The 14302-nt window shown below is 30.8% G+C and overlaps 1 protein-coding gene across 3 annotated transcripts in view; it reads left to right on the forward strand.

The window, feature by feature from the left end:
• The window catches only part of LOC108720820 (androgen-induced gene 1 protein), a 25517-nt gene that overhangs the window by 10275 nt on the left and 940 nt on the right, over nt 1-14302 (forward strand). The window contains exons 1-5 of one of the 3 annotated variants that reach the window (XR_001936545.1): nt 7-49; nt 7692-7873; nt 11371-11508; nt 12849-13066; nt 13571-13830. Coding sequence is in view for 2 of the 3 variants with exons in the window: in XM_018445032.1 (XP_018300534.1) it covers nt 7715-7873; nt 11371-11508; nt 12849-13066; nt 13571-13722 (667 nt within the window). In the remaining variant the exon portion in view is untranslated. Of the gene's footprint in view, nt 1-6; nt 50-7691; nt 7874-11370; nt 11509-12848; nt 13067-13570; nt 13831-14302 lie in introns of those variants that run through there. The other 2 variants (XM_018445032.1, XM_018445033.1) reach the window with 2 other exon arrangements.

Below are 14302 nucleotides of genomic sequence, written 5' to 3' on the forward strand. Positions count from 1 at the left end.
TATACCTGTACCCGCTTTAAAGAATCGAGACGCGCGTTTTCCGCACCAAGTAAGGGTAAATCGATCGGCAATACTCCCCGAGGTCGTGGAGAGACGGTCATGTGCATGGACCGCGATTAAAAATAGGGTTCTCTACGTCTTTCTCTCTCTCTCTCTCTCTATCTCTATCTCTATATATCTCTCTCTCTATCTATCTATCTCTCTTTCGCTTTCATGAGACGCGGGTGTGTCAATTGACCATGATAGAAGTAAAATCTGGACCTTCCCCACGCCTACCACACGGCAGACAAGTCTTGCGCGATCTTGGCCGAGTATACTTAGGATACTAGGTGCTATTCACGCGCGAGTGATTACTAATTTCCACGTACGTCGCGTACACGCGTATATTACGCATAAACACGCGACAGTAGCATGTCTTTCCGTCCCCGACGGCATCGGTGGACCTCCTTGTCCTCGGTGGACGAGCGTGTCACGACCACCCTCGCCGCACGGACAGAAGGAGGTTAGGATGTTCACGGATGCGTCGTGTTCCCCGAAATTCCCGCTGCATGTTTTGTCTAGCGTCAGCGATCGATCGCAAATCATCACCGCTCGTCGAGCGGCGTAGATGTCTGAATTTCAATCGCGCGACGACGTGGCGGAGCACGTGGTACGATTGTGACACCGTGCAAAAAAAACTTTATAAATATAAATGAGGAAAGAGAAAAAATATTTACGTGGCACAAATAGAGGTAGAGATTCAAAATCGTAGATTTTTAAAAAAAGCGGGAAGGAATCAATAGATTACGCACTTCGGCGTAAACTTTGAAAAATCTCTTATCGATCTAACCCTTTTATTTATGAATTTGTATTTGCCGCGATTTGTCCATGAAGAAAAGAATTTTATTTATTTACTTGATTTTAAATGGTAGACTAGAGGCATCTACAAGTGGTTAAAAAAATATAAATTGCGAATCCGTAAAAAAGCGGAAATCGATAAACTTTTAATCTCGCACTGAATATCTCGCACTGACTTGTCCTTATTATAGATTTGACTGTGATTTGATTTTTCTGCGGTTTATTCATTAAAAATCAATTACCTATTTACTTAATTTTTAATGATAGACCTATAGGCGACAGGAAATTGTGAATTCTTCAAAGAGCGGACAGAAGACCGGTTTAAACTTTTAAAAATATTTATATCCCTTTTATTGTAGACTCGTATTAGTTGCGATTTGAATTGTTTGCGCTTTATTTATAAAAGAGTAAATTATTTAGTTAATTTTTAATGACAGATCTATTAATTATTTATTTATTTAATTTTTTATTTAGTTAATTTTTAGCAACAAATCTATTAATAGTAGAAAATCAAAATTCCTAAAAAAGACAAAAAGGGGGTAATTGATGTAAATTTAAAAAAAACTTTCATTAATCTTCCTTTCATTATAGATTTATATTTGTTACGATTTGAACTTCTGTAGTTTATTCATAAAAGAATCAATTTTTGTTTGTTTAGTTAAATTTTTTTTAATGACAGACCTACGGACGGTAGGAAATTGTGGATTTTAAAAGAGTGGGACGAAGAAGATCGGTATAAATTTTTACAAATCTCATTCATCAGCTTTTTATTGGATTAACTTTAATTTCACATCTACAATTATAAATAAGTCAGTTATTATCTCTACTCTTTCTACTTTTATTTACTCTACTATAATATACAAATTATCATTTTCTGTTCACGTTGAAGATAAAAAGGGAGAAAAGAGATGAACCGTGCAAGAAATTCAATTAAAAGGAATAAACTTACAGTTAGTATACAGGAACTACGGTGCAATCTCTTTCCTGTTTCATATAGAACACTTAACCACACTGTTTCTTTTAATTTTGCGAAAATTACTGAGATTATTATTGTAATCATCTGAAAAAAATAACAAAAAATCGTAGTCGATGCATCCGTAATTTATCTAACGATTTTTTGATTGAAGATCCAGTACTAATAAATTGCTTAAAAGAAGAGATATACGGTAGGAAATTCAAGTTGTAATAAATCATTACATCGTGAAAGAAACGAAAGTAATTTTAATAAATTATCGTATATCACCGTCACTCGTTCGCGCCGTAAATGCCAAGGCGTCATTTAATTTGCGACGTTGGAAGGAGAAGCTAACAATAAGTGATTTAAAAATATCTTACTTTTTAACTAAATTAAAATATTCGTATAATTATCTAAAAAGAAATAAAAAATCATATGTCGCAATATGTCGCAAATTATCTTCTTTGCTCAGATTGCCCTATTTCGATTAAAAATATTGTTTGAAGAATTGTTGATCCGCAGCTTTACTGGAAAAAATGTAACAGTTCAAATATTGTACAATTTCATTTTTTAGAAGAACGTACAAGAGCGATGAAAATTGAATCATATGTTAAATCATGTCTTTTTGTACGACACAAAACACCGTCTTCTATTAATCTATTTTTATTGTACTATAGAGTTTTACAATATAAAGTCTTACAATATATGTTAAGTTACGCGATATATACGAAGAAGGATTGTTTTTCAAGTGCCAAACTTACAATTTTATAATTTTTATATCTACTTTTTTTCAAAGAGACATTTTATTGTTTTTGTAAATTTGTTATTATTCTTTTCGCATTATTAATTATAAAATACATTTCTGTATCTTGTATGCAATTCTTGTTTTATGCAATTCTATTTTCCCGGTATATTTTCCTTCAAGTTTTTCTTTTTCTATCTATTTAAACTATCTAAAACTTTTTTCGTACTTATACATTGTTTTACTTCTCTATCCGGAAGTTTGTCCATGTTCGTACTTAACTACTTTAACGTGCTATTTATACTGGCATGTAATTGACAGATAGCAACACCACGAGTTAATAGCTTCTGTCGACAGCGTGTGTATCTGCAAAAATTTAACGGGAATGAATATCGGACTATCAATTGCATTGACAATTGTAGAATAAATGCTATCCTTGGATGGCGACTCGCGTTCCAGATTCGTGAATTAAAAAGTCTCTGTCGGGCGAAGTGAGTTATGTAACGTAATAACCCAACGAGTCACCTAATATTTCTTTGAACGCTTCGCAGTCCATATTAAATCCATGAAAGGGAAATGCCCTATATTAATTTTACACTTCGATAGCATGGCTAAAAAAAAGAAAAAAGAAAACGGGCTTATCTATGAATAAGCGAACCTCGATAACCCAGTAAAAATATAAAGCAATATATTAGAAAATTTATCGAAAACTATACGTTGCCATGCGTACGTGTTGTATATATCTTATATATAGGGTGTCCATCCATAAATGTCCGAGCAAATATCTCGCAATTGGTTGAAGTTAGTTTAATAAGAGAAATTTGTACGACTTCGAGTCAGCTACAAAGTGCACGTAAAAAATTTTTTTCTACTCATGGCTTTTTCGAGTTATGTAGGTTAACATAGTTTTTTTAAATGAATACTTATAATTTTTTTGCATACTCGTATAGTGGGCAGCATTTGCAATCAAAATCATATGTAGTAAAAAATTGCTATGCATCGTTTACGAGATAATCGACATCTTAAGTATCAAAGTAGTAAATTGGATTCTAAGAAATTTTAAACGTGGTTCGAAATGTCAAAGGGAGGTCGAAGAAAAAAACAAACAATGTTTTTTTATGGAATTTATTAACCCATAAATTGCTCGAAATTTTGACCATGCATAGTAGCAATTTTTTACTGCATATGATTTTAATTGCAAATGCTCCTCATTATACAAGTATGCAAAAAAAAATTATAGGTATCCATTTAAAAAAATTATGTTAACCTACGTAACTCGAAAAAGCCACGAATAGAAAAAAAATTTTTATGTGCTTTGTAGCTAACTCGGAGTACAAATTTTTCTTATTAAACTTTCTTGTAACTTCAACCAGTTGCGAGATATTTGCTCGGACATTTATGGACGGACATCCTGTACATATTATATATATATATACATATATACTAAATGTAAATTTATTATATATTTATTACAAAAGCCATTTATTCAATTTAAGTATCATTTTATATTGAATATTTATTTATTGTAAATGTTTAATTAGTATTATTTCATCAAATATTTATTAATTTTATAAGCGTTTGTACAATTTAAGCGTCAAATTTGCTTAACGAAAAAGTAAATAAAGTCTCTCTGCGTTATTTGAAATCTCCAAAAATTGCATTTCGCGATAAATATAATCGAGCGTTGAAGAAACAGAAAATAAAGATTCTGAATGCAAAAAGTGCAAGCATTGCGAATAGACCTATAATTTAATGTTGAATGTGTTTCTAGAGACTTGAATAATTTTTTTATTCTTAATTCAGTGAACGGAGCGCGAGCGTGGTACGGCAGACAACGCATTGATCTATCATGCCAGAGATCCCAGTAGAAATCGGGGTAGGAACCAAAACATTTGGTTTAGCTCGTGTCTCCTCTCGGAAAAGGCCACTAACCTCCCGAGAGTATTCTTGCTCACAGAAACACCTCTCGAAAAATCCACCGTTCGGAACCGGCATTAAAACTGTAGGTCCTATATGCTTGTGGCAACTGAATAAACAGCGTGAGCATCACAAGCATATGAGAATGGTATAACACAGATCAGAGACCTAACGTAAGAAAAAGGAGAAGAAGAGAATTCAGTAAAAGTTGTATTTGTTTTGATATTCGTTATTTTTATTATCTTTGTCAGCTTTATGTTTCCTCACAAGTTCTTATTCTCGCTTGATATCCAATATTCTTAATTGTACCACACACAATCTATTTTTAATCGTTCAATGTCATGAGAAAATATCTTCTTTTATAATTGTAGATATTACGTGATGATCCATAAGAAAGTTTCAGTTAATTTAGGCTAACACCAGTCTATCGTAATATACTTTGCGCTTGCACAAAGTGCTTTTACATTGCATAATTAACGATTAACAGGGCCGTTTAAGCGAATGATAAAATATGAACGCTTCTTCAGTGCTTGTCCAAGTTAGATATTGTTCTACCTCTCAGTTGCTACCTCTCAATGACATAATATTTCGTTCCCGCTACTTCGTATAATACTAAGAGTGAGTGTAAATTACTTTTCCTCGCGAGAAGCAGTACAAGATAGAAATCAAGCGTAGAGATACGGAGAAGTAAATGAATAATGAGATAATAGGGAAGGCATCACACATTATATCCCGATTTTATATTAAAAAGATTTATGTAATGCGTAATATAAATTATAAACAAAAGGCGAGTTATGTAATATTTTTGTTCATAAAACGTGTATATTTCTATTTTTAATACAATTAAGCGAATCTTATTTTCGAACGACATCGCTAAAACACGTACGTCATGAAAATTAAATTGGGAAAAAAATGTCATGTAAATGATATGAATATAAATGAAAGAAAAGAGAGAGAGAGAGAGAGAGAGAGAGAGAGAAAGAAAGAGAGAGAAGGGGAAACCGCGCTATGTATAAACCGAGATATAAATATTTATGATTATTAGCATTTTGAATTAATTAATCAGAGCGTCACATGTTTCCTTGAGAAATTTCGCTATGTTATTTGGAATTTCTATTGATTATTATTCAAATTGATTCAGATGTGATTCACTTTTATTTTTCGAACGACTATTTCTTTCAATTTTTTTTTACTGATTTAACTTCTTTCATCATTAAAGAATTATATCACTGATTTCTTTTGTTATTTTTAGATTTATTCTATATGTATATAATATATGTATATAATATATATAGAATAAATTAAAAAATGAAATATATATGATATGAAGCGTGTATATTTGAAAATAAATATAAATTTATTGCAAATTACAAAGGAGAAAAAATTTGTTATGCATGTGGAATCTTTTTTAACTAGATACTTAGTTACGTATAAATTATGTAACTTGGCTACATATACTTGCTTGCATAATATACGCACGTGTTGAGAAATTATTAATTGAAACTTTCCATCTCCAAACTATCTTCCGTTTATATATTTATCACTAGTTCAACAATAATTCCTGATCTCGGTGTGGTATTTATACGATGGTTAAAAATATATATAATAATCAATCAAATAGTGAATAGATCGTTCATCGATAACTCGTGTCCTTCTCTCTACCATCGTTCTCGATAATTTATGTACAAATATTCTCCAAAATTACATGAGTGCCAGCAAGAAAGAATTGTGTAAAAATGAAAAAAAAAATAAAACAACTTTTTTTTATTTTTTATTTTATTTTTTTATTATATAAAATCTTTGATTTTTTGTTCATATTTATATTTTTTGGAAAATGTAGATTTAAAATATGGAACAAATAAAACTATTACTTGAACACACACACACACACACACACACACACACACACACAGAGAAGTTGATATATACATGTTTAAATAAATTTTTTTTAATAATTTTTTTGAATAATTGTATTTTCACAATCTATATAAATTTTGCAATCAAAACTATTGATTATAAAAGATAAGTTATTTTTATTTTTTATGGAATATAAATATATCAAAATAAGTAATAATAGTGGCTATAAGACAAAAACAATAATAACAATAGGGCATTGAACCACAATTTCAGTGGCGAATTATATAATATTATAATTTAAATTACAAAAGTATAGACATTTCGGTCTATATTAGACCATCTTCAATATAATATAAGTTACATATTAAAATTAAAATTAAGACATCAATAAGAAATTTAATAAGTTACAAAACACAAATTATTACAAAGATTGAAGAATAGAAAATTGTTCGTTGTGCGCTGAATATAATACAACATGAAATGATAGTATATCTTCGTTACATCTAATTTCGGAAGGCAAGTCATCTTGTTAATATAAAAAAATGAAGATACTCTTGTCAACTGAAAAACTTGAAGAAATCTTGCTGATCTTGAAGAAAGATCTTGCTGATAGAGTGACATTTTTTTATCGGAGTCAAATTTAAATTATAATATCATTCGCCACTGAAATCGTGCGTTTTGTGGTTCAATGCCCTATTGTTATTATTGTTTCATAAATATATCAAGTATAAACAGAATGTTTCAAAATTAATCCCCTCATTTCTATTACTTAATCACAATTCTTAGATCATGGAAACAAATCTCGCAAAATGCTACTGCTTATTGCAATCTTAAATTTTTACATAATCAGGTCCGGAATACCATGTTTAATAAATGACTGCTGAGATTATGCTTAGATGTTCTTGCTATCTCTTTATTTTTCTATTATTGCAGCGATTTCTCTTGGTACGTTCTCATTTTTCTTCAAGATAAGATTTAACAATCCGATCTCCGAAGGGGGTTTAAAAAAGTAATGTACTTCAAGAAATTGCTGCAATTAGAGCTGAAACTTCGTTTGTGGTAATGGAAAATGCGGTTTGAGAGAGTGAAGATCTGCAACCATAGTTTGAACGACCGATTGATAGATTATTCCGGATTTGATTATGTAAAATTTTCCACAATCGGGTTTCATACGCAGCTTAGTGTCATCAGGCACGAAAGTTTCAATGAGATCCTAGTGATTCTGATAGTATCAAGAAAAATAATTTAAAAAGAAAAAAGTATGAGATCGTTTCGCGAAAGAACTGTGTACGCCGGCGAATGCGTGGGTCTTCCTGTTCTTATTTGACGTCGAGTCGCGGGTGTCCATATGGTCCCCAAAAAGAGATAATTACACGTTTTCAGACTTACTCGTGAACAGCCGTGAGATGCGAGAAGGCCTAGCGATTGGATTCCATGCGGTTACTTTTCTACAGTACGCTTTCGCGGTTTTTTACGATTACACGTATACGATCGTGCCGCACGATGTTAGAAGTGTGCACAACGCCTACGGTGGGAAGTTCAAGTTCCTAACGTTCTGGGATGCGGTTAGTATTGACGTGCAAGCTGAATGCGTTCAGTTTCATTGATGAAGTTGCAAAGTTTTTGTCTTTTGGTGTCGGTACCTACATGCACGCTATACACAGACCAGCACAAACGCATCCCGCATTCCCTGTATCGATTCTCTCGCTGTCACTGAAATTGTTACGATCGTCTAATCTAAGAAAACGGAATGGGATTTTCTATATGAAACTGTTATTACACTCGTAATAGTTGATTTGAAAGTCAAGATTAATACATAAACGACAATGTAACAAAATCTCAACCTACGGTGAACACGATTCGCTTCAAAAAATTAAACTAGGAAATCGTTGTAACGAGATATTATTATATCCATGATCTTATTATCTTTTAAATTATATTTTTCCTACTTATGTCCGCAAAGACCGTTACTTCCGCGGGAACAGTTTGTATTTTATGATGCGTAATGAGATATTAATTTTAGATAGAAACGTCTATGATGAGAACTACAGTTTCAGCGGTACAGCAATCATTAGTCAAGACATCATTTTTTCATTCCTAGACACATTTTCATCCTGCTTTATCTTCCTGTTCTTCGCAAAAAGAAATTACTGCATTTTCTATAAAGTAACATTACAGAGAGTAACAAGAAACTCTAGTATTCTGCGAAAAAAACTGATTCTCTACGATCATAGATCCAGTATACGCAATGTATCCTTATTACCGTGTTACGTAATAGTGAAAACCGACACGTCTACCTAGTAGATTCCGGGCAAAAATCACAAATAACAGATATAATATTCTTCGAATCAGCAATATAGAAAAACGATATACTCATTGAGTATTATCAATGATTATCAATGTAATCGGTAATTATAAAAACCAATGCAACGCCATATACGGTAATAACTAGGAAGCTAAACAATTTGTTATTTTATAATGAGTGGACTGAATAAAATGGGTTGAACATTCTATTAAAAGGAACATCATTTTTATTATTTTATTATTACATAGAATATAGTATACGTATAAACTTGTAAGAATAAATATTATAAAGAAGAATAAATAATTTTGACTGATTGCGTGATTCAGCGACACATGTTTTCGGAATAATGACTATCTGAACTCGCACAATAATTAAAACGCTTTTAAAAACTATTAATTATAGTTTTGAATTTATGTACACATCAATAATTGTAACTTGTAACTGTATTTTTAAAGATTTTCAAGCAATTTCTCTTCATGGAAATTAATCGCCCGATTGACATTCTAAATATCACCGTAAAATCGATCAAATTTTCAGTTTTTTTAATGCTAATTTTTACATGTTTATTAATATATATTCTTTTTAAATTATATGCTAATGAAAAAATAATGATCTTTTTTTGTTCATTTTAATTTATTCTATCTAATATCTTATTATAAAATAGCAACTATTATAGTTTCAGCAATTTTTAGTTTTTGTCAACTTTATCATAATAAAACACTTTTAATTCGAAGAAGTACGTAACAATGTTATTTATACATTTGAGTGCATATAGTCTTTTTACATAAAATATAATAAATTATAATATTTTTATATGAGATACAAGGAAAATTAAAAATTCGAAGAAATTATCTCAAAAACTGTCACAATGGCTGAAGCTCTAAACTACGTATGTGTTAGATGTCTAGGTCTAGATGAACGAACGCGACATATTTAATACGCTTACATTAGAGTTGTTTATCTTTCAATTGACATTTATCTTACAATCAAAAATACACTTGTTAGAGATAAGCTCTCCACTCAATTTGCGCCGTTAAGCCAAAAGGGTGATTCTACATTTGAAGAGATTTACGTTTAAGCATTTTGTCACTTATCGTCGAACGATGACACACTCTCGACCATTTCACGCTCGAATTGCCGCCATTAAACTGCTCGTAAAGAGCAAAATTCAATTGTTTGAACATCACTTGATATTACGCAGCGAAACAAAGGCATACAAAACTGTTTGTGCAGCGTCAATCAATATAATTACGTCAAAATGTTTAACTCAGATTAATTATTTCATCGTAATAAAATGAAGAACATTAATTTCTTATCTAAAATTTAAGCTTTCTAAATTAGCTTGAGTTTTATTTACTCACTTTTTAAAAATCAAATAAGCAGATAATCACTATAATGGTGGCGATAAAAATTTCCGAACAAAGTTTATTAATTTTGATAATAAAAATAGCTCTTTTGTAAATTATTTTTATTTTAACTTTTAAAGAGTTTAAAAAAACTTCAATTTAAGTATTAATTAATATTGATATCGAGAGTGGCGCAGATAATTATCGCTTCCTCTTGCGCTGTCAACACGTTGAAGTGTCATTCATATTTGTCACTTGCACGTGACGCACATCATCACTCGATTGACACATGATAAGCTAAACGAACCTTATAGATTATGCGTTTTAATAGATAAATACTTTATCTTAAAATGTCAATATTAGATTTAAGTATCAAAATAAAATCGTATAAATTATATAATAATGGACGAAAATATTTATTTGATATTATGTAATTATACAAATTCAGAACCACATATTTAATCGTCGTGCATTATTATTGTAAATTAGAAAATGTCGAAGAATTTCGATATGAAAAAATTTAAATGCATAGCAAAGCGGGATATGCTTTTAAAAATATTTATATTTTTAATTAAGTTTATGTTTATAATATATTTTTTATACCTTTGAAATACTTTTACTTTTTTTTCTAAAAATAAAGTATCATCCGCATGAATTTTTAGTACTAACAATGTTCGAAATAAAATATTCGAATTTCCAATATTTACCAATCTTATCAAGACTTCCTTAATGTTTGATGTGCAGCATGTACAATAAATGCGCATTGAGAATATAAGCCATACATTAAACAATTTTACGCTTGTGTCCAATAATGCAGTACTCAACAATGTTTTTATCGATGCAACAAATAATATTTAAATAATATAATTAACGTATATAAATAAACATATTTAAATTTGCACCAAGTCGGAAACAGTGAAAATCAGACCTTATATTTAAGGCTTCCTTAAATTTATCTTTATATGCTTATTGTTAGTAATCAATAAAATAATTTTCGTAGAGCATCTGAAAATAAATTTAAGGAAGTCACTATGAATACGGGCATGTATTATATATTTTTATATTATATTAAGATAATACTATACTATATACGCTATTTGAAATATATATATACACTCTTTTAGACTAAATATTTAAGGTTTAAGTAACATAAAATAAATGCAACAAAAAATTATTCGCTTTACAAATATTTGTTTGAAAACTCGACTTGTTTAGTGAATTCTTCGCTAAAGTTTCAACTCGCAATTATTAACATATTTTTATTAATAAATATAAAGTAGTTCTAACAGTGGAAGCATGATGGCAATAATATCACAGTTAATTATAAACGGTATTTATTATTGCGGCAACCGCTAAAAATATTTATTGACTTGTTTAATTAAAGCACTTTGAAATGTCACTTGTGTTCTAGATTCTGCAAACGATATTCTTCTTGATATGTCTTCTAAACGATTTATTCGGCACAAATGCTGTAAACCCCAAGAAACCGCCTTTCACGCGGAAGTTGAAAGATTACTTCCATGCGAGTCTCGGGTTTCCGGTTGCTATGGTGAGTAGTATAATTAGTTAATTTTTTTCATATTATTGTAACCACATCGAATTGAGAATGGAAAAAGTCAATAGTTTAAAATTTAGATGCGAACCTTACGAGTTTAATTCTCCGATGAGGGGAATAAAAAGAACATCATTCTCGAAATACCAACAAAGAAAAATCGATTTCGCTTTGACGAACTGAGTACGTATTATCGAATTATTCGAAACAGATTCCGATCGGAATTATTCAGTTATTCCCTAGATTTTTATTATATTTTCTATGGAAACCAGAATAATTCCGATCGGAGTCTATTCCGACTTGTTCCATAATAGGTGCCCTGTATAATAGGTATATATTGTTTTGTAATTCAAATATATTAACGTACAAATTTATTTTTTAACATAATAATCATGTGTTAAAAAACCGAGTTTTTCCTTTTAAATACATGTTGTCTAATTTTGTCTCACGAATGCGTTGCGTAAAAGCACGAACGCGATGCATTCAAACGAGAAACATTGCTTAAATATACGAGGATTGTCTAATATAATATGAAATAAGATATGGTACTATTCTTTACATGTATGAGAAACTTTTTGTTTAATATTGTTTATGATATCAAACTTTTTATTTTAAAAATTCAGGAAAATATACAATAAAAAAACTATGTATGTACATATAAATTAGTTCTTTATATTCTCACATTAAAACACTGAGCATCGTACAGTTTTCCGTATGACCTAACTTCATAAAATTTCCATTTATTTGCTAGGTCTAAGAATTTACCAGAAAAAGAATTTGAGAACGAGAAGATACAGAATCTTGAAAAGAAAATTATGAATGTTGGAAAGAAAATTACCTCGACAAAATGTTTAGACTGTGAAACGCTGAAATAAATATTTTCTTCAATGCTTATGGCAATTATGGAAAAGATAATATTTATATATAATTTTTATTTTGTTTTCTCTTAATATTTTGAATAAGAATTTGGTGTAACTTTAACCTTATTCATCTCATTTATTGATCAATTCTTGTACATAATAAGGTACATTCTGTATTTAAAGAATTCTAGTAAAGAATTCTGTATTTACATTTAAAAAATTAAACAATTGCATTAATTTAAAATTCATATTTGAAATATTTGATATTAAGCGATATTTTTTCAAGAAGAGAATATTTTATATTATTCTCAGTTTTCATACAACTACGGCCAATTATGCGTGAAAAGATTTCTGAATTAATAAGCTTTTTGCTATATATATATATACGTATGCCAGATCTTACGTATTTTTCTATTTGCAGGAATATTATTTGTAATAATAAATGTTGAATGTAATGCCCATTCCATTGCTTTGCAGTTCGTCGGCGTGACTTTCTGGGTGTTGATGTTCGTGGATCGTGAACTGGTATTGCCGAAAGCACTGGACCCGTACTTCCCATGGTGGTTGAACCATTTAATGCACACAATGATCATGGTGACGACAATGTTAGAAATGATATTCGTGCCACGGCAATATCCTAAGCGATCTCGCAGCCTTGGAATACTCGTTAGCTTTATGCTCACGTACTTAGTCTGGTAAGTGAAACGAATTTGCGGGTATCCGCTTTTCTTGGTTGTAATAATAACGCATTACGGAAATCAATATCAATATATCAGCGACTTGAACATAGAAGTTTTAATTGTTTTATAAGAAAGTTGTGGTGAAAATTTTTCTTAGAATTCTTCACATAATTTTTAAAAATTTATGTAATTTTATAACTTTTTAGAAAATTTTTTCTACGAATTGGAGCACTTTTCAGAAGTACTGAGAAAATTTGCATCTTTTCTAGTATTCTTCATAAATGTTTATTTTAAAAATATTGAAAATATTCTATAATCTCTCATTCTATAATTTTTGAAGAAAACTTGTAAAATTTGAAAAAGTTCAAAATATTTTTTTTGAGAACCTCATGACACAAAATTCTTAAAAATTTTTTTAAATTAAAAATTTTTTTCATCAAGGATGCGAAGAATAAAGAAACTAAACGTTTCACTTGCTCATGTGTATAGAATAGATATAACGCTAATTTACAATTTCAGGGTACACGTAATCTACTATAAAAGCGGCGTCTGGGTGTACCCCGTGATGGACGTGCTGACGTTGCCGCTACGGCTTGTGTTTTTCATCGTGCTGCTGACGTTCTGCGTAATCCTATACTTCGTCGGGGAGACTCTAAACAACATCATCTGGGGTAACGAATACACAAAGCATAAAAAATCTCACGCCAAATCCAAGTAGCCTCGTCCAAGCGTTCCTAACGGGTGATAAAAACCACATCTGCCTGCCGCCTGCGGTGTTGGTGAATAAACAAAAATGGATCTTTTCTACACATACCCTCCGTTGCAGCATGCACGATGTATATTATTTGTCAGATGTAAATGTCATTTAGAATATTAGTGCTGTGTATGTGCATGCGAGGCGCAGTTTAGGGTATAACAATGAGGCTCGCGCGATCGTTAACCCGGCGCAATGGAGATAACACGAATGAGCAGGAGCAGCATGCAAGGTGCAACACATTTCCATGAGATCACGGACCAAGGGAGACTAATCCGTGGGTATACAGCGTTTATTTCTCTCATTTTCTATTGCGCGCCGAACCGAATAAAACAATGCGTACCTCATATAAATCCCTCCTCCCCCCCGCCCACAATCAGGGCTGGGTAATCATTTAAAATGCCAAATATAAAATACTTAAAAAAATGCAAAATGTTTTTCTCGAATCCACTTTATATGTAAAATGGATAAATAGATATTTTAAACAGTTTTCGAAT

Source organism: Mycetomoellerius zeteki, unplaced genomic scaffold (genome assembly GCF_001594055.1).
Source record: "Mycetomoellerius zeteki isolate Tzet28-1 unplaced genomic scaffold, Tzet1.0 scaffold155, whole genome shotgun sequence".
Taxonomy (NCBI): domain Eukaryota; kingdom Metazoa; phylum Arthropoda; class Insecta; order Hymenoptera; family Formicidae; genus Mycetomoellerius; species Mycetomoellerius zeteki.